The sequence below is a fragment of the Gadus morhua genome, chromosome 18 (genome assembly GCF_902167405.1).
Source record: "Gadus morhua chromosome 18, gadMor3.0, whole genome shotgun sequence".
Classification (NCBI taxonomy): Eukaryota; Metazoa; Chordata; class Actinopteri; order Gadiformes; family Gadidae; genus Gadus; species Gadus morhua.
The window spans coordinates 10683479-10705101 of NC_044065.1; the positions used below are offsets into that span (position 1 = coordinate 10683479).

At 46.0% G+C, this 21623-nt stretch overlaps 1 protein-coding gene across 1 annotated transcript; it reads left to right on the forward strand.

Annotated features, from left to right (window-relative positions):
* Positions 1–7456: 7456 nt before the first annotated feature.
* Positions 7457–16734, forward strand: pmp22b (peripheral myelin protein 22b). The gene is made up of 5 exons (XM_030340123.1): positions 7457–7618; positions 8136–8227; positions 8374–8464; positions 12502–12642; positions 13897–16734. Exons 2-5 carry the CDS (start codon positions 8150–8152, stop codon positions 14055–14057), a joined length of 471 nt encoding a protein of 156 aa, XP_030195983.1. The 5' UTR covers positions 7457–7618; positions 8136–8149; the 3' UTR covers positions 14058–16734.
* The last annotated feature ends 4889 nt before the right edge of the window (positions 16735–21623 follow it).

Sequence of the window (21623 nt, forward strand, 5' to 3'; positions counted from 1 at the left end):
GTGTATCTGCAATTTTGTGTGTGCGTGTGTGGCTACATGGATGAATCAAACTAGACCAAAAGGGTATTTTGTAACGTTCACACAGTCATGCAATGAGCTCCTTATTTCGATGCATTTCATCATATTTCATACTTATGCTATGGATCCAATTGCATTGTCAACAGATTTTTTTTCTTTCGGTCCAACCGCCACACTCATAAAGCTTCCTTGACTTGACATGTGTAGCGGTGTGTGTGTGAGTGAGTGAGAGAGCTAGAGAGAGAGTGGGAGAGAGGGAGAAACCCCTACTGTAGTTAGACTTGTGAGCCAAACCAAACCACATTCCTGGGCCGCGGCACCACGGAGACAGCCTTCCTGTTGTCTACCTTGGGTCACGTGATTGCCCTGCCTTCATCACTCTGTTATTAAATGTATTAACAGAAAAGAACATAGCTGCCGCTGTACTCGCTCACTCACACACTTTCTCTCTCACTCTCTCTTCCTATCTCTATTCATCTTTTTCTTGCTTCCTCCCTCTCTTTCTCTCTTTCGTTGTGAGAAAAAATAAGGCACATTTAGATCTTGACAACATAATCACGATCCCCTCCCCCTCCTTCCAGTCCCACCCTGAGTTTCAAGTATTTATTCAATATTTTGTTTTTTTTGAGGTGGGCTTTGTGGACAGGACATAAATACCCCCCCCTCCTACTCCCCCAGCCCCTCCTACTCTCCTGCTCAACTACTCTCTCAACCCCACGCACGGGGGGAATGTACTCTGGAATGCCTCTTTGCAGTCCGGGCGTATTAACAGTTTATTTATAATACAGACGCTGCTTATAGACGCCCTGTGCCCCGTGTTTATATGTTTGACATGCCTTCCCACACCCCTCTAAAGAGGTGATCGAAAACCTCTGGGTGAGGGTGAGGGGCGCCGAACCCAACGGACCGCCGACCGTATCAGCATTTCAATAAGGTATTGAAATGCTATGCCGCGGAGCAGACACGATTCTACATTTGAGTCGTGTATATATTAGACGCATCTCTGGGCTTTAAAAAATGAATGAAATCGCAGAAACGCAATAACAAAACTAAACACGGCCAAACTCCAACTGCCACATTTCATCGTTAGCGGCCGTAGCCTGTTCATCTAAATCTCAGTTAACGGTGTGTGGGTCATGGCTTCTGTTGCCAACGCCTTCTCAAAGGCCTGGACCCTGCCCCACATGTCTTCGGCTGTTTAATAAAAACGGCGGGATCCATTTTAAGTGAACTCTACGAAGCCATGGGAACCAGAACTTCCTGGGAGGGGGGGGGGGGGGGGGTTCTGGATTTGTGCCGGGTAAATCTTTTTTTTTCTCAGGCTATTGTTGGTAGCTGCTTTGTGGAGCTTTTTCAAATTTAAAACACAAATCTTATAAGGGTGCCTTTCTCCTGTAAGCCGGAATAAAACATCTGCCAAATGAGAAATGAGTGAGGCAACAGGACTTTCCTCAGAGTTAAACCCAGAGGCCTGATCGTAGCAGTTAGGTCGTTCCCGAGAGAGGAAGCTCAAGCTGTTGAACCGCCAGCTAGATAAGGCCAGTTCAACCGCTGCCTTGTTCCCCATTCAAACCGCTGCGGGGACTACCACCTCATACCACCGCAAATGTGAAGGAGCGCTGTGGTGAGTGCAACGGTTGGATATACGTGACGGTTGGTTTAATTCATGCTAATAGGAAAAACAACATTCCCCCCGGGCCCCCCCCCACCCCCCCACCCCCCCACCCGGCAACCCCTGGTCCTCACAAACAGCTCACAGTGTCTCGCAATGATAAGCTGGAGGGGTTGATGAAGCGCTTACTCCAACAATCAAAGGTCAATCATAATGTGTCACCCAATTCAGTGGAAGGGATGGAGTTTTTCTTTCTGTTTTTACTTTTTGCTTTATTAGCAGTTAAAACATGACGCAATATCATTGATAATAATGGATTTCTATAAGACAAGGATAAAGTCAGACTAAATTGTACAACACAGGTATTGAAAATGTAGAAACCAAAAATAGACCAAAAAAAGGAACATAAAGGACCAAGGATATGGATGGAGGTGGAGGAGGTCACATGACTCGTGACTCACACCCAGGGATTCCGGAACATTTCTTTGGCACAGTTAGCAGCAATGGGTCATCGGTGGTCAAGAACCCGAGCTGTGGTTGTGTCGCCTTTCGCTGAATCATAGCGGGTGTTATGATGACGGAGGTTTACGTAGTGTAGTCATGGAACAAGGAAGCGTTTTCCTCGAGTGATATTCTCACCCGTCTCCAGGGAAATGGCAGGAAGTGGCTGTTGCTGAAGAAACTATAATGGGAAGACGCTCACTATGAGCCTAAAAAGAAATCAGCCATACTTTCTCCTTCCCTTTTACAATTTACAATGTTCCTTCTTGTTTGATCTCGTGTTATGATAATAATAATACACAGACATTCAAGTCACCATCTCCATTTCTAAACAAAAGTGTCAACAATTAAAATATTAAATAATTACATTTTAGTTATCCTCCAAATATAGGCTTTTCTTAAAGCCACATAAGTCCACATGTTATTTTTATTTGCAAAAGGAAAGCATTTATTTATAACATTTTTAAATAGTTGCTTGTTGCTATTGAGGCAACGCCGGAGCGCACTTGGTAGGTATTATGTAATTATAATGTAACTCGGTTATCATCACTAAACCCCTTTGAACCGTTTCCTCGAGGCTTACTCATTTTATCATGTGACCCATTTTCAACTACAGATTGTGTTTGAGCCGTTGTGGCCGGGCTGGGCTTTGATAACATTGTCTTTAATAGTAAAGGCCACAGTTGACAGCCTGTTTCCCGCTCAATGTCCTCTGTGTCTGATTAAAATCTGGGGACAAGATCATTTGTCTGAGTGGTCTGAAACCCACCGTCGGGCAAACTCGCCGAAAATACCTAATTACCTTCTCTCTTTCTCTCTCTTTCTCTACTCTATTGTTCTCTGTCTCTCTCTGTCTACCTCTTTCTCTATCTCTCTTTCTCTCTATTTCCATCTCTGTCTCTACTCTATTTCTCTCTCTGTCGTCGTCCAAATCAGTTTCTCTCTCTATCTACTTCTTTCTCTCGCTGTCTACCACAGTCTCTCTCTATACTCTCTCTCCCTCCAACTTTCTCTACCTCTCTTAATAACTCTCCCTCTCCACCTCTCTCTCTTACTCTCTCTCGCTCCTTCTCGATCTACCTGCCTCTTTACCTCTCTATTTCTCTGTCTAGCTCTCTCTCCATCTTTATCAACTTCTCTCTCTCTCTCTCTCTCTCTCTCTCTCTCTCTCTCTCTCTCTCTCTCTCTCTCTCTCTCTCTCTCTCTCTCTCTCTCTCTCTCTCTCTCTCTCTCTCTCTCTCTCTCTCTCTCTCTCTCTCTCTCTCTCTCTCTCTCTCTTTCCATTTTTCTCTTCTACTCTATCTCTGTCTCTCTCTCACTCTCTCTGTCAGGCCTCGCTTCCCCGATCAATACCAGACCACTGCTGCAGTTTGTCAACATTATTAGATGAATAAAGTCTCAGAATAGAATCATGTGTCCCTCTTTGGCGAGCCATCGACTGTATAAATCTGTGTGTGTATGGGTGTGTCGAGATGTGTGTGTGTGTCTGTGTGTTTGTGTATGGCTATGGATGTAAATGCATGAAGAGCTGCATGAAGCCAAACTCCTCGGGCCCTTCGGTCAACAAACAACAAACGTGAACCCGGAAGGTTCCGCGTAGACGCATGTCTGCCGGGGCTGTTTATCATGAAGTGGGCGGGGTCTGATGCATGATAAGGCTGTGATAGGGTGGTGTTGGCGGGTAAAGTACGAGAGGGGGGGGGGGGGGTAATGGCACAAGTGAACTCCAGCAGAACCAGCGGAAAACAACGTCACAGAGTGTAAATAAGGACATCGAACCCCGGTGACCATCCATAGGTTGACGTAGACTTGGGGCTCTCCTACGCCCTCCGACTGGCGGCAGCTACGTCTCAACTCTGGTGCCAAAGTCACGCTTGAGTAAAAGCCGATGTAAGTATAGAACCCTTGATCCACACTGCACACAAACCCTTCAGGTTTTTCTTCGGTGTTCTTAAGTCAACAGACATTCTTGAGGCAAGCCTGTTGAAGTCTTACACTCCTTGATAACTTACCTACTGTTAGTAAATCGTGTACACAGTACACAATGTTAGACAGTGTGTTGTGATCCTCGGGTTACAGTATAAACGTGTTGGGGCATTGTCTTGTGACACCCATGTTATGATGTTCACTTGTGTTTTGTTGTATATATATGCGTTGGTGTTGGAAGATAGACATGTTTCCATACTGTCATATTCTGAGACCTCCTTGTGTGTTGGTATGTGGCGTACATATGTGCGTACCTTCTATATGCACAAGATGCCAATCAGTGTAAGGCGTATACATTGACGGATACAGTGACTGTAAGCCACTCACATCTCCTCTGCGTACGACCGGCTCCCTGTAGCCTATCTATGGTCTTGGAATGCACTCTCCCTGTAACTTGGGAGGGGAGGGGGGGTAGATCATGTCATCTTAACCATGGAGGTGAAATCTTGACTTGCTGCCCTGCCTGCAATGTTATACATGCGCCTCGCTTGGAATGTGTACTGAGTGGCACTCTCGACTACAAGGTTTCGGCAGCGAGCCACAGCGCTTTAAGCGAATGCAGTAGACTCAACACACCCATATGCTGGGCGTGTTTACTCAGCCGCCATGCCTCCCTTATGTTTAATGTACAAACATTGACGTATAGGGGATGGTTGCGTGATTGCATGTGTGTGCCTATGTGTGTGTGTTTATGTGTGTTTTTTTTGGGGGGGGGCTGGAGGGTGTGTGTTTAGATGTGTATGTGTGTGTGATTGTGCGTGTGTGTGTGTGTGAGTGTGTATGTGTGCTGGTGTGTGTGTTTGTTGTTGTGTGTGTGTGTGTGTGTGTGTGTGTGTGTGTGGTTGTGTGTGTGTTTGTATGTTGACCATGAGTTCAAAGGTCAACAATCAAAACTAAAGTGTGTTTCAGAGTTCAACCTTGATCAAATGACCTGATCCACAGTGTTATTCCAAGCCACTTGTAGCTTAAGAATAAGATAAACGATGAACCACTCGCATCAGTCCAGGAGTCTGTGTGTTTGCGTGCATGTGTGTGAGTCTGTGTGTGTGTGTGTGTGTGTGTGTGTGTGTGTGTCTGTGTGTGTGGGTTTGTGTGAGTTGGGGGCACTCACTCTGTCTTATCATCACAGTGTGAAGCACGCCCTCAAGGGGGCAAGTTTGCGGTGGGTTGCTCTTTCGCGTACGTGTCACGCAAAGTGCCGGCTGAGCGTACGTGAATCCCTGCTAACGGGCAGTTGTTTTCAGCATGGGTGCGAAGGGACGTTTGAACGTACCAATGAACTGTTTGGGCTAAAGTTATAGTGTGAACAAGGAGAGAGATGGAGAAAGAGAGAGAGAGAGAGAGAGAGAGAGAGAGAGAGAGAGAGAGAGAGAGAGAGAGAGAGAGAATTGAAGCTGACATGGGCCTTTTCTGGTCCACCCCCCACCTTTCCCATTCTCGACCAGCCAATGGAGGGCATGCTATGTGTTTGTGTGTCTGTTTGTGTGTTATTGTCATCGTGCCATCATTCCATACTCCTCTGTGTGTTGCCTCTCTGGCCGGTGTGTGTGTATGTCTGTCTGTGTCTGTCGTGTTCATCTTGTTTGACATGAAATCCATCTGAAGTCAGTTTCAAGGAAATGAAGCACAGACACAGAAAACATTGCATTGTGTGTGATCCGTCATAAACAACACAACATACCTCAAACTATATCATATTCCCCCTTCGACTTTGAGCACTATGACCATTGTGACCACTATGACCACTATGACCACTATGACAACTACGAACAACTGTGACCACTACGACTAAGAGTGCTTGAAAGCTTCTACCATCTCTAGAGGTAGAAGGCACTGCCGCGCTGAGGTTTTGGATCAGGTATGTCATGTATGTAACAGTAAGACGACAAAAGTCTGCTCCTGTACACGGCAGTGAGGTCAGAGGGGTTTAGGGTGTAAAAAAGGAAGTGGGCGGAGAAGAGATGCGTGCTTCTCACTTCCTCATCGCGGTAAAATCCACTCAGCCTTTTTTGCTTTCAATTCGGGCCAGCGCTGCACCCACCTTTATGGAGCGTTATCTTGATGGGCCGCACTTATGGACGCTTTAGATGTATCGATGGGGAGTGAGATGTTTGTGCTCCTGAAGCAACGCCCTCCTCCTGCTGGCTTCCACTAGGAATGACTCATGTCAAACAGAGGAGGGGAGAGAGCTTGGGAGAGGGCGAGAGAGAGAGAGACAGAGACAGAGACAGAGAGAGAGAGAGAGAGAGAGAGAGAGAGAGAGAGAGAGAGAGAGAGAGAGAGAGAGAGAGAGAGAGAGAGAGAAATAGAGGGAAATAGAATTAGAGAGAGGGGAGGGAGGGAAATAGAGCGAAAGAGAGAGGGCAATAGAGAGAGGGAGAGAGGAATGGAGAGAGAGAGAAGAGAGAGAGCCAGCAGGAGAGACAGAGAGAGACAAAGAGAGAAAGACAAAGAGAGAAGAGAGAGAGAGAGAGAGAGAGAGAGAGAGAGAGAGAGAGAGAGAGAGAGAGAGAGAGAGAGAGAGAGAGAGAGAGAGAGAGAGAGAGAGAGGTGAACATAGCTCTCGGGGGGAGGTGGTCCCCTGGGCATACCCATCGACACCTTTGCACGTGGTGTGAGTCACAGGGTATGACTTGACCAGCGGAGGGAAAAGACCCTTCGCCACGATCACGCCACAGCAGTGTTTGTGTTTGCGGTTGCCAAGGCAGCGCATGTGCAGGTCTTTTCAATTCAAAGCTTTGGAAAAGGGCGTCTGATTATATACGTACATGTGTATGATGTTTTAAGTAATAATAATCAGATCAAATGTACTTTAGTCATCGCAGATGGTTTGATGTGTTTAAAAATAAGCTTTATTATTATTATTATGATGTCATTATAGTATGGTATTATCATGATGTTTAGTCACAAAACACAAAATACAAAGATATTCTAAAATGGACTTATATGTCTATACCTTGTATATTCATGGTTTTATTCTATCAGTGTCTGATGTACATTTTTTGCTAATCTTTTAATTTACAATGTAACATGTAATCTACAAGTCTGCCTTTCTTCAGTCGTCACAGATGAACACACCAGGGACAAACGATTCCTGGTAAATTAACAACTCGGTTCCTCAAATGCAGAGGAAGCCGCCGCGTCTCTTTGGTAGCCTTGAGAACCAAACAATGATAACTAAAAAGGTGGATCCGGAGCATACAATATGCTCTCCCGCCAGCGTCTCTCCCCCACACACCGCCTGTTACGCGCATGTATCATGGGAAACCTAGCTGTCAACCGGAGGGGCCCTACGTGACGTCACGACGCAAGCAGGGCGTTGTTTTTCCATAATGAGGCGCTTTAAAACAGCAGCACGAGCCTTGGCACTAATTTAGTCCCAGGCATTCAGAGCTAAGTGGAACTACTGCTGTGCTGTTTGGGGGGAAACTTGCTTTTACTTTGCCTTTCAAGTCGGACTCCTTTTTTTTTGTTGTTGTTGTGGAAATACAAGCACTCAAAGTAAGTGGAATTTGTGGTCATCATAACTTTATGATCTGTAAACATTTGCCCACGGCGCGTTTGGATAGAGCGGCGCTGGGTTGGAGATTGGGCGCAAGGAACAGATGCGCCTAATATTCAAATGTATACAAAACGCTCTCACTGGCTTGATGTTTCTTTCTAAGTTTGTATGGTTCTTATGTTGAATCGCATTGTGTTAGAATCTAAATGAAAATAATTGTCGCAGATCAAAACACCCATGCGTTACAGTCTGCTCGCATAAACGGGGATAAACTGCGCCAAACGTTGGTGATGATCGAGGTGGAAAATCACCAAACGCCAATTTCTCCTGAAATATTTCTGATTAGTTTGTTAAAAGAACAAACAATGCTCACGTTAGGCTCCAATCACTGCCGAACACTCATCGGTCAGTGATGTCAAGTTTCACCAAGGCGCGGTTGGGAAGGCGCACCCTTTCGCTCACTACAACTATGGATCATCAGTGACGGTTCTTCTGTGTTTTGTGTTCCGTGTCCAGCCCTCACCGCCAGCATGCTGCTCCTACTACTCGGGATCGTCTTCCTGCACGTCGCTGCTTTGGTTCTCTTATTTGTGTCAACAATTACCAGCGTAAGTATGGGTTTGCGTAATAATGAATGATGGGGGTCATACAGTCTGTGTTAATATCAGATATATTAGCCTGTTCGGATCTGAGTTGAGGTATTTGCTGACGTTTAATAATGTTGTTTACGCACTTGTTGTTCTTTTGGTATCAGGTATGGACGACAGGAAACATCGGTACTTCGGACCTGTGGTTGAACTGCACATCTGTTGGAGGGCTGCAGTGTAACCCCGCCAGCGCCGGAGGTAGGACCCTTTCCACTTTTCCGCTTATTCTTCTTCAGTTTGCGGCTCGGCAAGTGCAGTGTAACCCGTTTTTCAATCCGTTTAAATCCTTTCGGAAACTATCCTGTAGTGGATTATTGACTATCAACGAGATTAGGCCTACATGTATGTCCATTCCATCCGACTGTGAACTTAAACGACGTAGCTTTTATCCGTCGGTGAATTGATGGCCAACTAAACATTTTCCAATGTAAAACAACAGCAGTGAGACGGTAGAGAGGAGAATTTTTCATTTGGAATGAATTCTGTGGGCAGTGTGGGCGTGTCCGTGCGCCATCCGCAGCACTGAGGCCACCTACGGGATACAATGTGTAACTGCAGCTTGTCAGGTCCCCCCCACCTGATAGGCCGTCACTGTATAAATAGTAATGCCCTGATGTCCATATCCGAGCCCCATGTTTGGGAGTCCATACTCAGAGGGAATGGAAGGTTTGGGAGGTCTGAAACAGGGTGTGGCAACAAGAGTATTTCTAGTGTTAAAGTATGCAAGTGTGTAACTGTGTGTGTGTAACTGTGTGTGTGTAGATGTGTGTGTGTGTGTGTGTGTGTGTGTGTGTGTGTGTGTGTGTGTGTGTGTGTGTGTGTGTGTGCATTTCAACATCAGGGAGGCCTTGGGACTTCTATATGCAGCACATACTACGTGCTAAGAGATGATCGCGCTCCGCCTGTCACATCTATGCATGTGTGTGTGTGTGTGTGTCTGTGTTTATATGTCTGTGCAGCGGCATTATTAAAAACCAGGACGGCAGCTGCCTTTTCTGAGCCACATTTAGACAAAGTGATCCACCTCTCGTGTGGACGTTGAACCTCAGCTATTTCACTTGCAGTGTAGAATGGTTTGTTTTTCTTCTAAATCAGGGCAACATCATAAAACATTGGGGACTTTAAGTAGTATCGCTTTAACGATTAAAGCTCAACGAGGAATTATCCGCTGAGGTACTGCAGAATGCGATGTGTGTGTGTGTGTGTGTGTGTGTGTGTGTGTGTGTGTGTGTGTGTGTGTGTGTGTGTGTGTGTGTGTGTGTGTGTGTGTGTGTGTGTGTGTGTGACTGTGGTAGCAGGGCTCTAGATGATGTCATGTGTCTAGAATGAGTGGTGCTCGGACCGGTGTATGTGCGTGCCCAGTGTGCACGTGTGCTCGATGTGTGTGCTTAGTGCTTAGTGCTTAGTCTGTGTGTGCCCGGTGTGTGTGTGTGTGCCCGGTGTGTGAGTGTGTTTGGTTGGGACTATGGTATGCCCTCTGCCAGCTGGATTCAAAGCGGCTAGTCAGTTTGTTTGAGTTGCTTTCATCAGGGCACTGACGCACACTGTTTGTTTAAGAGGGCGTGCGTGCCCGTGTGTGTGTGTGTGTGTGTGTGTGTGTGTGTGTGTGTGTGTGTGTGTGTGTGTGTGTGGGTGTGTGTGTGGTGTGTGTGTGTGAGAGGACGTCATGAGATTGAAGATAGCCCGATGGTCCATGCAGAAGGGCCCGAAAAGCCGGAAACTCTTTCACATTAAAAGTCCTCTTCTCAAGCTTTGCAGCTAGGTGTATGGAATGAGGCAGAAGCTCAGTTTGACTGCTTTTTGCTATGATTGATCCCATGAGGAACACGGTTTTGTGAGGTTTGTAAGTAGATAGATGATGCACAGCTCGTGATGATCACATGCCAAAACTCATGTTGGTCATTGTGGTTTCTGTAAATACCCGAGACTTCCCTTAATCGTAATCGTCATTTCAGTCAGATGAGAGCCCTTAATTGCCAGTTTGCCACCCAAGGGGAACTTCGCGTGCACCTATGTGACACTTGAACATCCCAAGGAACAATTGTACAATTGTAATTGTACTAACGTTATTCTCTTTCATGAGCATAACTCAATAGACTCTTGACATGACCTTCAGTCGGCTTGACCTTCAGTAGACTTGGCCCTCAGGCGTGAGGCAGAAAAACATTCACAGACAATTTTTCTGTTGTGAGTGACCAATGGGGGGGAAACTAACCTACACACACACACACACACACACACACACACACACACACACACACACACACACACACACACACACCACGTCGCTCTGTGTGTGCGTGTCTGTCTACATCCTTCATTTGAGCACTGGTGTGTGTGCATCCGCACACACACACACCCACATACACATACACATACACATGCATACATAGACACATATACACACACAGACCCACGATGGGATATTCTGAGCCGGTGAACCACACCTCAGGCGAGGAAATGTCCCTGTCAGAGTTAACCGCCCTGTCAAAGGAAGGAAGCGCTTGCTGTGTGTTTATCTGCAAGTGGCGATAATAGGCGTGCAGTGTATTTATAGTCGCTGTTGAACTCCTCGTCAGGCTTTAGAAGGAATATTTTACCTTGTTAGATTCGACTGAATTTGCAGCATACATCATTGAGGCAATTGCGTCATCATGACATTCAATTTCAAAACAAAATCCACTCTCCCCCCTTCCCTATTGATTTGAATGTTTGTGCGTGTCCGGTGTGTGTGTGTGTCTGTATGTGTGAGTGTGTGTCGAGTGGACGGAGACAATGTTGAGTGCATTTTTACTGCCCACCAGTGAGCCAGTGGGGGTCTCATGTTTCCTCCTCTTATGTATCTGTGTCTAAAAGAGAAGTCCCAACCATGGCATCGGGAACATAATTGTTATTTCCAGTAACCTGAAGCCAATCCCATTACAACCACCAGGGCCCTTTATCCACCTGCTGTTATCCTCCCCAACCCTGTCTTAAACAGAAACTCACCAGAATGCTGTCCACATGGTTCTTCTAGTGATGGACACTTAACCTGTTTGAACATTAATGTCACAAGGATATTTACAGTGGTGCTTTTAGTTGATTGGTCGAAATGAAAAATAGTAAATCTCAACCAAATGAATGAATTAATATTAAACGTTAAATGTATTGTGTAATGTGTAGGTGAATCTCCAGCGATAAATAATGCAACATGTTCACTTAGTGGCTACCCATTGAAACCCAATAATGTATTTCATTTTTTAGAACGCACTGATAATGTACCATTAAGTGAGGCGGTCTAATGTTCAAATGCTAAAGTTATTACATTGCAAGTATACTGTGTACTGGGAATACAACACACTTTCCATGCAAGCCAAAGCAATGTGTAAAAGCTGCCCCTTAGTGCGTTTAGTTTACCTGCACTATTTATTTGCATTCTTCACTTCCCCTTTTTCACGCGGGCGGGTGGTAGTGCTGAACCAACTAAATAGTAGTGGAAGGAGAGAGAGAAGAGGGGAGAGAGGGTGAGGTAGAACGGAAACCCGAGAGGAAGGGAATGATTCGTGTTCAACCCTCAGACAAGAAATAGACCCTGCTTGGAAATCCTAGCATTCCTGGCTAGGTGCCACACACACACAAATACACGCACACACCTCCATACATACATACATGCATACACGAGCGTGTACGGGGACACACCTGCACAATTCCACGCACACACGCACAGACACCAACACGGATATGCACTGATAGATTGGTCTTTGCTGTCAATACGAGGGACTAATGGGTTAATGGTTACAGTAACCTGGCCTTAGAAGGCTATCAGCTGAGATCAATAGGGAACATTTAGGTCGTAGCTCACCTTATGTGGGGGGAGGACCATAGCTTTTAGAAACAGGATACCCAGACCTTCACTGTTCTTAATCTTTTCCCGGTAACCAAAATGGAGGATGTATGCAAATTTGCTGCACTCTGCACTGGCGTTGTTGTGATTCGTTTGTGGAGTCTTGTTAGTTGTTTATTCTCAGCACAATTATATTTTCCATCTATCTCTTTTCCATTTGCAAATCGAGTTACAATTGTTGTCTTGTTGAATTGTTGACCTCTTTGTTGATGGTGATGATAATGGACTATTCATTGATCGCCTCCTCTCTCTCTCTCTCTCTCTCTCTCTCTCTCTCTGTCTCTCTGTCTCTCTGTCGCTCTGTCTCTCTCCCTCTCTCTCTCCGTGTCTCTGTCTCTCTCCCCCTCTACAGAATGGATCCAGGCAGTCCAGGCCGTCATGATCCTGTCCATCATCTTCAGCTGCATCTCCCTCATTCTCTTCTTCTGCCAGCTCTTCACTCTGCAGAAGGGCGGCCGCTTCCTCCTCACTGGAGTCTTCCAGATCCTTGCCGGTAAGTCCACGGTTCTTCCTGTCCTTCCCTCAACCTCCATCCCCTCCAACCCTCTTCCCCTCGCAATTACCCGGCTCATATCCAATGTCAATCCCGAGATTCGAGCCGAAACGACCCACTGTCTTGTCTAGTGGGCTGGGGCGGTGGGGTGAGGTTGGGGAGGCACTGCCTAGTGCCTGCCTGGAAGACAGTGCCTGGTTAGTATGAACCAGCAGACAGACAGACAGACAGACCGGCCAGCCTGCACAGATAGACAAGCAGACACACAGACAGGCCTGGACCGATAGATGAGCAGACACACAGACAGGCCTGGACCGATAGATGAGCAGACAGACAGACATGCCTCTCCCCTGTTCGGAACTATAGCCTTTAGCTAGACGGTTAACCTCGTCCCCTGGTGAGGACAGGATTGTTAGCCTCTGGCCTAGTCAGTAGCCTTTAGCCAGAGCGTTAGCCTCTCCCCTGGCCTGGACTGAAGTCAGTAGCCTTTAGCCAGAGCGTTAGCCTCTCCCCTGGCCTGGACTGAAGTCAGTAGCCTTTAGCCAGAGCGTTAGCCTCTCCCCTGGCCTGGACTGAAGTCAGTAGCCTTTAGCCAGAGCGTTAGCCTCTCCCCTGGCCTGGACTGAAGTCAGTAGCCTTTAGCCAGAGCGTTAGCCTCTCCCCTTTCCCTGGACTGATGTCAGTAGCCTTTAGCCAGAGCGTTAGCCTCTCCCCTTTCCCTGGACTATACACAGTGGCCCAGTGGAAACAGGGGTGGGCGGACACACAATAGCGGCTGTACAGGTGCCCACTCATCCCAGCCGGCGCGGGGCTTGGCGCAGGGCCAGACACACAAGTCCAAATGTCAGCAAAAGGGTGCCGGCGGGCGAGTGGGTTTGAAGACCAAACACAGAACCCTGACGCACGGTCCAGCCGCCAGGCGAGAGGGGGAGGCGGGAGGCGGACACAGCGTGAGATGAAAGGAGGAGAAGAATCGGTCACAAGCCCAAGCTTATTCTAGGATAATTCAGCGTGGATAAAGATGGAGTAGGCGGAGGAGGGGGGAGGAGGGAGGAAATTCAAATCCCTTCACTGTGGGTTCACCTCGGGACACGAGGCAGGCCGGGGCCCGGGAAAGGGATGTCTCGCCGTTGAACCGCAGACGTTACTATTTGTTATTTTTCTCGATGTTGGCTATTGTTTTGTCTGATTCGCTCACCCTTTTTCTCTCCTCTCCTCCCCTTTCCCCTCCCCCCTCCCCCCGCCCCCTGGCAGGTCTGTTTGTGATGTGCGGCGGAATCATCTACACGGTGATGAGCCCCAACTGGGTGCCGGAGACGGAATCCTTCGGCTACTCCTACATCCTGGCCTGGGTGGCCTTCCCCCTGGCCCTCATCAGCGGAGTCATCTACGTCATCCTAAGAAAGCGAGAATGAGAACCCCACCCTCCAGCCCGTGACGTGACCCGCCACTGCCCCCCCCATCCCTGCATCAACCCCGCCCAGCCCAACGCCTCCGTCATCTATGATCCTCTCCCCTGTGCTTTTTTCACCCAGTAACCTCAGCCCACACCCCCCCCCCCCCCACATGCGAGCGGCACCATCCACTCCTCACGCTAACGTAAAGGAGGAGGGAGGAGAGGGGAAGGGAGGGGTCTGATGTTTGTTAACCAAAGGCCCGCCTTCTGAAGCCGTCAGGGTCCCAATGCATCCAGATCCAAAACAAAAGGGGTTAGCAGAAATACTACAACCACCAACAACAAGAAAAAAGACGAAATCGACGACGACTCCAAAGCAATCAATCATTACTGTCTCTATTTGAGGATGTATATAGTATCTATGGTTTAAAACCTATTTATAACACTTTTTACATATGTGTACATAGTTTTTGTGTTGCTCTGTCGACAAAGATTCTGGCAGGTGCTTTGTTTTTCGCTGATTAAGTGCCTCTGTGTTGTTTGTAACGACGAAATAATGACATGCCGTTTCGTTTTCTTGTTTTCTTTTTTCCTTATCCCGTTTCCTTTTAGTAATCGCCAAAGAATTAGTTTAAAAAGTATTTTAACCAAAAGCATGTGCACACAATATAAAATGAGTAGAATCAATTTGGCAAGAGCTACAACTACTTGTGACATCCAAACACAAAAGAAAACAACAAAATATACAGTAGATCTAGGATAGACATTCGATAGCTTTGGTTATTTTCTATTTGTGAATTTTATTGACGTTATTTTTCTATTTCAAAGACGGTGCTATATATTTACCATTCCGATAAATTACAGCTATGATTTACAGTTCAGTTAGGAGTTACACAGGCTGTCATGACAAGAGTGGAGCGTACAAGCTGTGTAACCTGCTTCTATAGTGAATACAGTCGACACCATGTCTAAATAAATACCTTATTTTGTTCAGCTACTGTAATATGACATTTAATGTTAGTTTGGCTAATTTGCTTGGATGATTTAAAACCATGTCAAATGTCAGTATTGTGCAGTCATCCAAATATTTGTTTAGTTGGTTTTTATAACGAAGGCTAATGGTACATTATTACATCACACTTTTTTTTGTATTTTAGCTACTGTGCACACAGCTACTGTTCACACTCACTTTTGTTTTTATTTTTCTGTATGACCATTAAACTCTCCTGATGCCAGCTTGCCTCCGGAGAACAATGTTGTAACGACGCACTGTGGCGCTAAAGTGCCAGCTATGCTAACTCGGCTAAAAGGAATCACAGCCTCTAGCTGTTATCGACATTATTTTTCTACTAACCCAATTCAATATATCAATACAAGCAGAGATCAAGCCATATTTAGAGACGACCAGATAAAACATAAACACACACATATGTTTAAAGAGAATTTACTTTTCTTTTTTTGGCGGGAGTTTTACGACTGATTCAGTTTGCAGTGGTGAGACATTGCCATTTTTTTTTACTTGAAGTCCATAATAATGTAATTCTCTTCTCTACTGTATGATATACTGTTTAAAAAGTTGTGCGTAACAAATGTTATTGACAATCTAGCCTGAATACTTACATTATTCAATAAAAACAAAAAACGGAAAAAACCAACAGGCGGAAACTAGTTTACAATTCTCACATGTTCTGATATGTCGTGTTACACTGTAATGGGGAGAGTGTGTGTATTAATGCTTGCAGTTACATTATGAGTTGCTAGTGATTCTATAACAGATGTTCTAGTAATATCCCCTAAGCTGTTGGGGTCTGAAAACCTTGCAGCACACACACCTTAGTTACGATGTACGTTATAAATTCTATGGAAGACAAAATGTATGCAGAAACATCCATCACATTCTACGAACGGGCAACATGCAGACAGATCCACAGACAATGAATGTGTTCGATAAACATAGACACACATCTGTATGTTCTAAAATAACTCAATAACCCAATAAAAGACTAATATTCAGCATGCAACGGCTACCGTTCAGTGTTTTCCCTGCTTGGGTGAGCCTACCTGTAGACCACACCGGCTGCTGTAATGTCCGTAATCAGCTACTTACAGGCCCCCCCGCCTCTGTTAGCAGCTGTAGGGTAGGGTTAGGGTTAGGGCTAGGGTAAGAGGGAGGTAAATGAGCACGCCCCTGGCTGATGACTGTGATCGTAGTATGGACATGTCTTTAACAAAAACGCTGGCACGACGGGTGGTCTTGCGTTTCCGGTCTAGCTTGGCTTTGCTTGTGATCACCGCTGGCTTTCTTTCCACCCGCTGCATCAGAAAGGGAAACGCAAATTCTGTCAATGAAACCAGTTTTTCTCATTCTCTCTGCCTCTGGCTGATAAAAACTAATTTGAGATTGTGTATTCCGCTAAACACCAACTACAAAAAAAGGTAATTGTGAATAAAGTAAGAAATTCAGCATGCGAGCTCGGCCTACTCTGCACTTGTTTTGTCAGGTGATTTGCGGGAGCGGGGTTCAGTTAGAAGTTATGTCAGGTTTCTAATGACAACTGCCTTGTGGGAGCTGTAGGCCCACATCAACAGCTACATCTGCCTGTCAATGCTATGCTCTGTCCTGTTCTATCATCTGTTACTGATATATTACCATACCTACTTTGAAGTAATCAATAAAAAAATGTTCCTTACAACAACCATGGAGCCCAAATACATTTCTTTCTTTCACAGCAGTAGGCCTACTTTAAACGCAGATTATGATCATCCAAAAAGGTCTGCATGTGTGTGTGTGTGTGTGTGTGTGTGTGTGTGTGCGCCCTTCTTTTCCTCAACAAAACTGAGAGATGTGTTTGAAAGGCCTACCATGTTATATGCGTTAAATCTCACTTAACCAAGGAACCATTATGTCACAAACTATGATTTTTACTGGTGGTAGTTTATGAATCTCCCACCATGAAACGGTACTCCTAGTGAAGCCCATCTGTGTGTGTGTGTATTAGTGTGTGTGTTTGTATGTGTGTATGGTTGTGTGCGTGTGAGTATATGTGTGGAGTTTGGTTGTGTTTGTGTGTTTGTGCTTGTGTGGGTGTACGTTTGTTAGTGCGTGTACGTGTGTGTGTGGGTGTGTTTGTGTGTGTGTATGTGTGAGTTTGTGTTCATGGTTGTATGTGTGTGTGTTTGGTTGTGTGTGTGTGTGTGTGTGTGTGTGTGTGTGTGTGTGTGTGTGTGTATGTGTGTGTGTGTGTGTGTGTGTGTGTGTGTGTGTGTGTGTGTGTGTGTGTGTGTACGTGTGTTGCTGCAAGCTTGAAGGGTCACAGTCACCAACAGCCACTCCTCAAAGCACATAGCTCTAGGTAAAATAGGGACACCGCTCTGAGGGTATTTGTGTGTTGCGTGTGTCTGAGTTTGCGTGTCTGAGGTAGTGTGTTTGTGAGTGTGTGAGTGTTTTTTTGTAAGTTATTTTTTCATAATATAGTTATAATATCACAAACAAACAAAGTCAAGATGTATCCCTCTTTGACATACATTCTCGTTCACCTTCTTGCCAGTTTGTAAAAAATGTTATGCGATAGCACCCCCTATGTGGCGGGTGCTGAATGACTGTTTTTTTTTCTGGGCTATGAAATGCTGCCCTCGTGTGGTCAGACGTTAACAATGCATCCACATCCACTAACAATTCTTCCATCACTATCCTGCGGAGCTAAAGGCTCCCACCCAATGTCGGTCATTTTTCTCCATCTGAGGATGTTGAGGACCATTAGGCCTCTGAGCCAATTTGCGGTCCTTTCTGCCATTGGCATGTGGGGACCCACAGAAATCCCCCCATTTTTATTTTTTACACCATTTATCTTCTGTCTGTTCCTCTAATGAATGCTCCTCCCTTTATGCAGATTTAAATGTTTTTGTGGCACAACTCTGCATGAACGTTATGGAAAGGAGACAAATGATCTTCACTTTCAATGCTTCACCAATTGAGGATGCATTTGCATTGCATTAACACAGAATCCAGGCAAATTCAAACATGAATATAGGGAGATTTAATGCATTTCTTGAATATTGGAATGTATTTAAGCACATGCAAAATTATAATTCATATATGTATGAATAATAAGAATGCTGATTGCTTTTTAGTTAAAGTTAAGTCAAAATGCATTTAGTGGAAGCTTACCAATATAAATAGAATTGTCATGAAGCAAATCAAATCCTAACAAAGTCTGCGAGATACAGAGAACGAATTTTTGCTATACAGATGGTAAAATACACTTACAACTTGCCAGTATGTGGTCTTTTAATACCCATTAACTACAACAAGCCCCTTGGTAGTATTAATTTCAAAGTCCTATAATTAATGAAAGGGCATTAATAGACACACACAGACACACAGAGACACACACAGACACACACACACACACACACACACACACACACACACACACACACACACACACACACACACACACACACACACACACACATGCGTGCATAGTCATTAAGGAGGGCATTGGGGTGAGGAAGGAGAGACACGAGACAGATTGATGACATCATTTAACAGGGACACTTTGTTTGTCTGGGTCCACTTCTCCCGTGACTTGGTCCCTGGCGATGATGAGCGACGGCCATTACATCGTAGCGCACCACATCGCTCACATTTCAGCAGCCGTTCCTACATTTAAATAAAGATAAGATGATAATAACGCTAATAATGCTCTGCTGATGCTATCATGTCTACGCCTGCTATTACTTCCTACATTTCTGCTTCCACCACTACTTTCTACAACTGCGTCAAATACAAGTTCAACTACTAGGCTACTACTAGGCCTATACTAATATATCGATAATTACATTGATTGTAATCGTTATAATAATTGATAATGCTAATACACTAGAAGTGGATGCCATAATTCTTAAACAGTTAATAATCAACATGTAAATATTAATAAAAGCTCCTAAATCCCATTCCTATCATTTTAAAAAACAATCGGTTAAAAATAAATCAAAATAAAAAATAAATCTAAGCAGTAATAACACAACAGAGCTGACTGTTAACCCCCACGTGCGATCTATCAAGGATTGACTCACGCCATCCCTCATGCAGGCTGTGACGGCTGTCCGCCACACGGCGGTATGCTGCGAGTCGACTCAGAGCCATTGTTTCATCTTCACGGGGTCAAGGACGAGAATGTGAAAGGACCACCTTCCCCCATTAATGTCCTCAAACCACGCCCCTCGACCCCCACCACCCAAATACCATTATCACCCCAAATTCAAGTCTGTGGGGAGACAATATTTTCTAATTTCTGCCACACAATGATGGGGTTGGCGGGAGGGTTTGGGGGGAGGGGGGGGGGGATGCAAACAGAAGGTTCACCTTAATCTATCAGGGCTCCTTCAGAGGACGTCCATGGCGTGCGGAGACAGGGCCGACGGGGAGTAGGAGGGCAACAGACACAATTAAGGCTCATGAAATGCAAATAGTGCGGCGGGGGCGGGACTGTGTGTGTGTGTGTTTGTGCGTGGGTGGAGGGGCTCTCCCCATGGCCCTCTCTGCCATCTGCTTGCCATCACCCAGCAGTGGAAGAAACCCCTGGCTCTTCCACTGAGTAATTTGTAGCTTCAATAATCTTCTGCCCTCCATTAAGGGGGGAAAGAAGTAAAGTAGTAGCGGGCCGGAGGGGGGGCCGAGGGGGGGCCGAGGGAGGCCAAGGACGCGCAGCTGGCTAACGTTAGCCGCGTGTCGTATCTCGCCGGCGGTGCGTCCCACACATGTGCGCCGGCGACAGGTAAGCGCCGCCCTACGCAAACGCACGTGTGGACATGGGCCGCTTGAGCGCACACGTCACAAACACACTCTCACTCGACACACTCCCCCGTCTCGCCGCTCCATTAAAAAAGGTGACCCTGGCCCAAGGTGTGTAGTGTCCCGGAGGGTACATTAATCCCCGCGGGTGAACAGGGGTTATAGCGGGGAACATGATCTGGGGGCCCGATTGTGGCCCCCGCCAGGTCCCTGGGACAGGGGTGTCGGGGGGTCAAAGCGGACAGGGTGTGTTTTCTTTTCGTCTTTGTCCCCAGCGAGACAGGCTTTCATTTGTCGCACAGAGGCAAAGAGGGGGGCCCTTATTGAATCAGCGTAGACCCCCCCGAAACGCTCGCGAAGGCTTCACTGAGCCTGACCTATTTCCCAAGGTCAAGAAGGAGCCCAAGGTCATCACCACACACGGCCGACCTTTGAGCCCGAGGGCGTCCATCATGTTACGGGTTATAAAGGAGAGGGCGACAGCTGATGGAGTCGCGGGACTAAATCAACTTCAGCCGCCGCCATGCATCTAGATCACTTACGGAGACATGCCCCCAAACCGAAGGGCTAATCATTTTATTGGCAATGAAAGGCAGAGATGGGGGGAAGAGGGAGGGGTGGCTCTGTGTATAGGACTCAGTCAGACGGACAGCCGGGTCCGTGGTTGATTTAGAGCAGGTAATGGTGTGGAAAAATGCCTCTGTGGGAGCCCAAACATCGCAGCATGCACCTGAAGAATGCGTCTGGCGAACATAAAAAACAGAGGAGTTAACTGCGGGCCGGCATGTGGAGCCAGCGTTCCATGATGAGGTGTAGCGGCGCCAACAAACACTTTGGAAATGTGAAAAGATCAATGATGGAAAATCCTGCGCTTTGTTGCCCAAGTGCTGGACACGGATCCTGGGGTTAGTTAGGGTGAGTGCGTCCTGGTGTTAGTTAGGCCACTGGTGAGTTAAACATCACCACGGCACAAGGCCTGTTTGTATTTTAATGTAACACCCATTCTTCAGGTACATGATAGGAATTCCTCGGGTCTAGGCGTGGAGTAAACACCACCTAACGGGGTTCCAATGTGATTATAGAACAGCTGAAAGTACTGAAAACACAGACTGCACAAAAATATATATTCAGCCGCTCAAGCACATTGAAAAATGATCTATTCATAATCAGAGGCATCTAAACAATGCCACAGCTGGATGTACAAATGTACACATTACAATGTTAGGGATAAAGTCAAGATGTGTAATTTTAAAGTGTACATATGTTTTTTTACCAGGACTGCTGATTATCGTTACTGCAAATCCTTCATGGATAGGAAAGAAGTACAAATAAATAATTTGTCAATTTCTAATGTGGCAAAGGAGTAAAAAAGTAAATTCAGCTCTGACGAACAATGCTGCTTTTCATCTATGAAGACATACAGATAGACAACACAGTACAGTTCAGACGAATACAGACAGACAAGGAGACGGGGAGACAGCTCGGTCTTGGCCCAGTGAAGTCTGATCTTGTACGGATGGACGGCGGTAATAAAAAGGAGCTGAATAGCTGTCTCAAAAGCCTCATAAATTCCCTAGGCAATAACATGTACTGTCCTATGGGAATAGGATACTCAGCAGCCAAGTTATTTGGGCCCGGGCTGCATTTTAAACAGGCCGATCTGAGAGCCCCATTCATTGGTTGTTATGAAGACAAAAAGATTTAGTTTTTACGATCTATGTCATTCCACTCTCGCATTCTGCGAAACCGATGCAGTCATCAGGGGCACAGGATCCCACTGTACAATAT

Bases quoted from the DNA above. Each gene is read 5' to 3' on its own strand.
- pmp22b (XM_030340123.1), top strand. From the start codon at position 8,150: ATGCTGCTCCTACTACTCGGGATCGTCTTCCTGCACGTCGCTGCTTTG. The intron at 8,465-12,501 runs GTAGGACCCTTT...CCCCCTCTACAG, and splicing joins TAACCCCGCCAGCGCCGGAG to AATGGATCCAGGCAGTCCAG. The intron at 12,643-13,896 runs GTAAGTCCACGG...GCCCCCTGGCAG, and splicing joins AGTCTTCCAGATCCTTGCCG to GTCTGTTTGTGATGTGCGGC.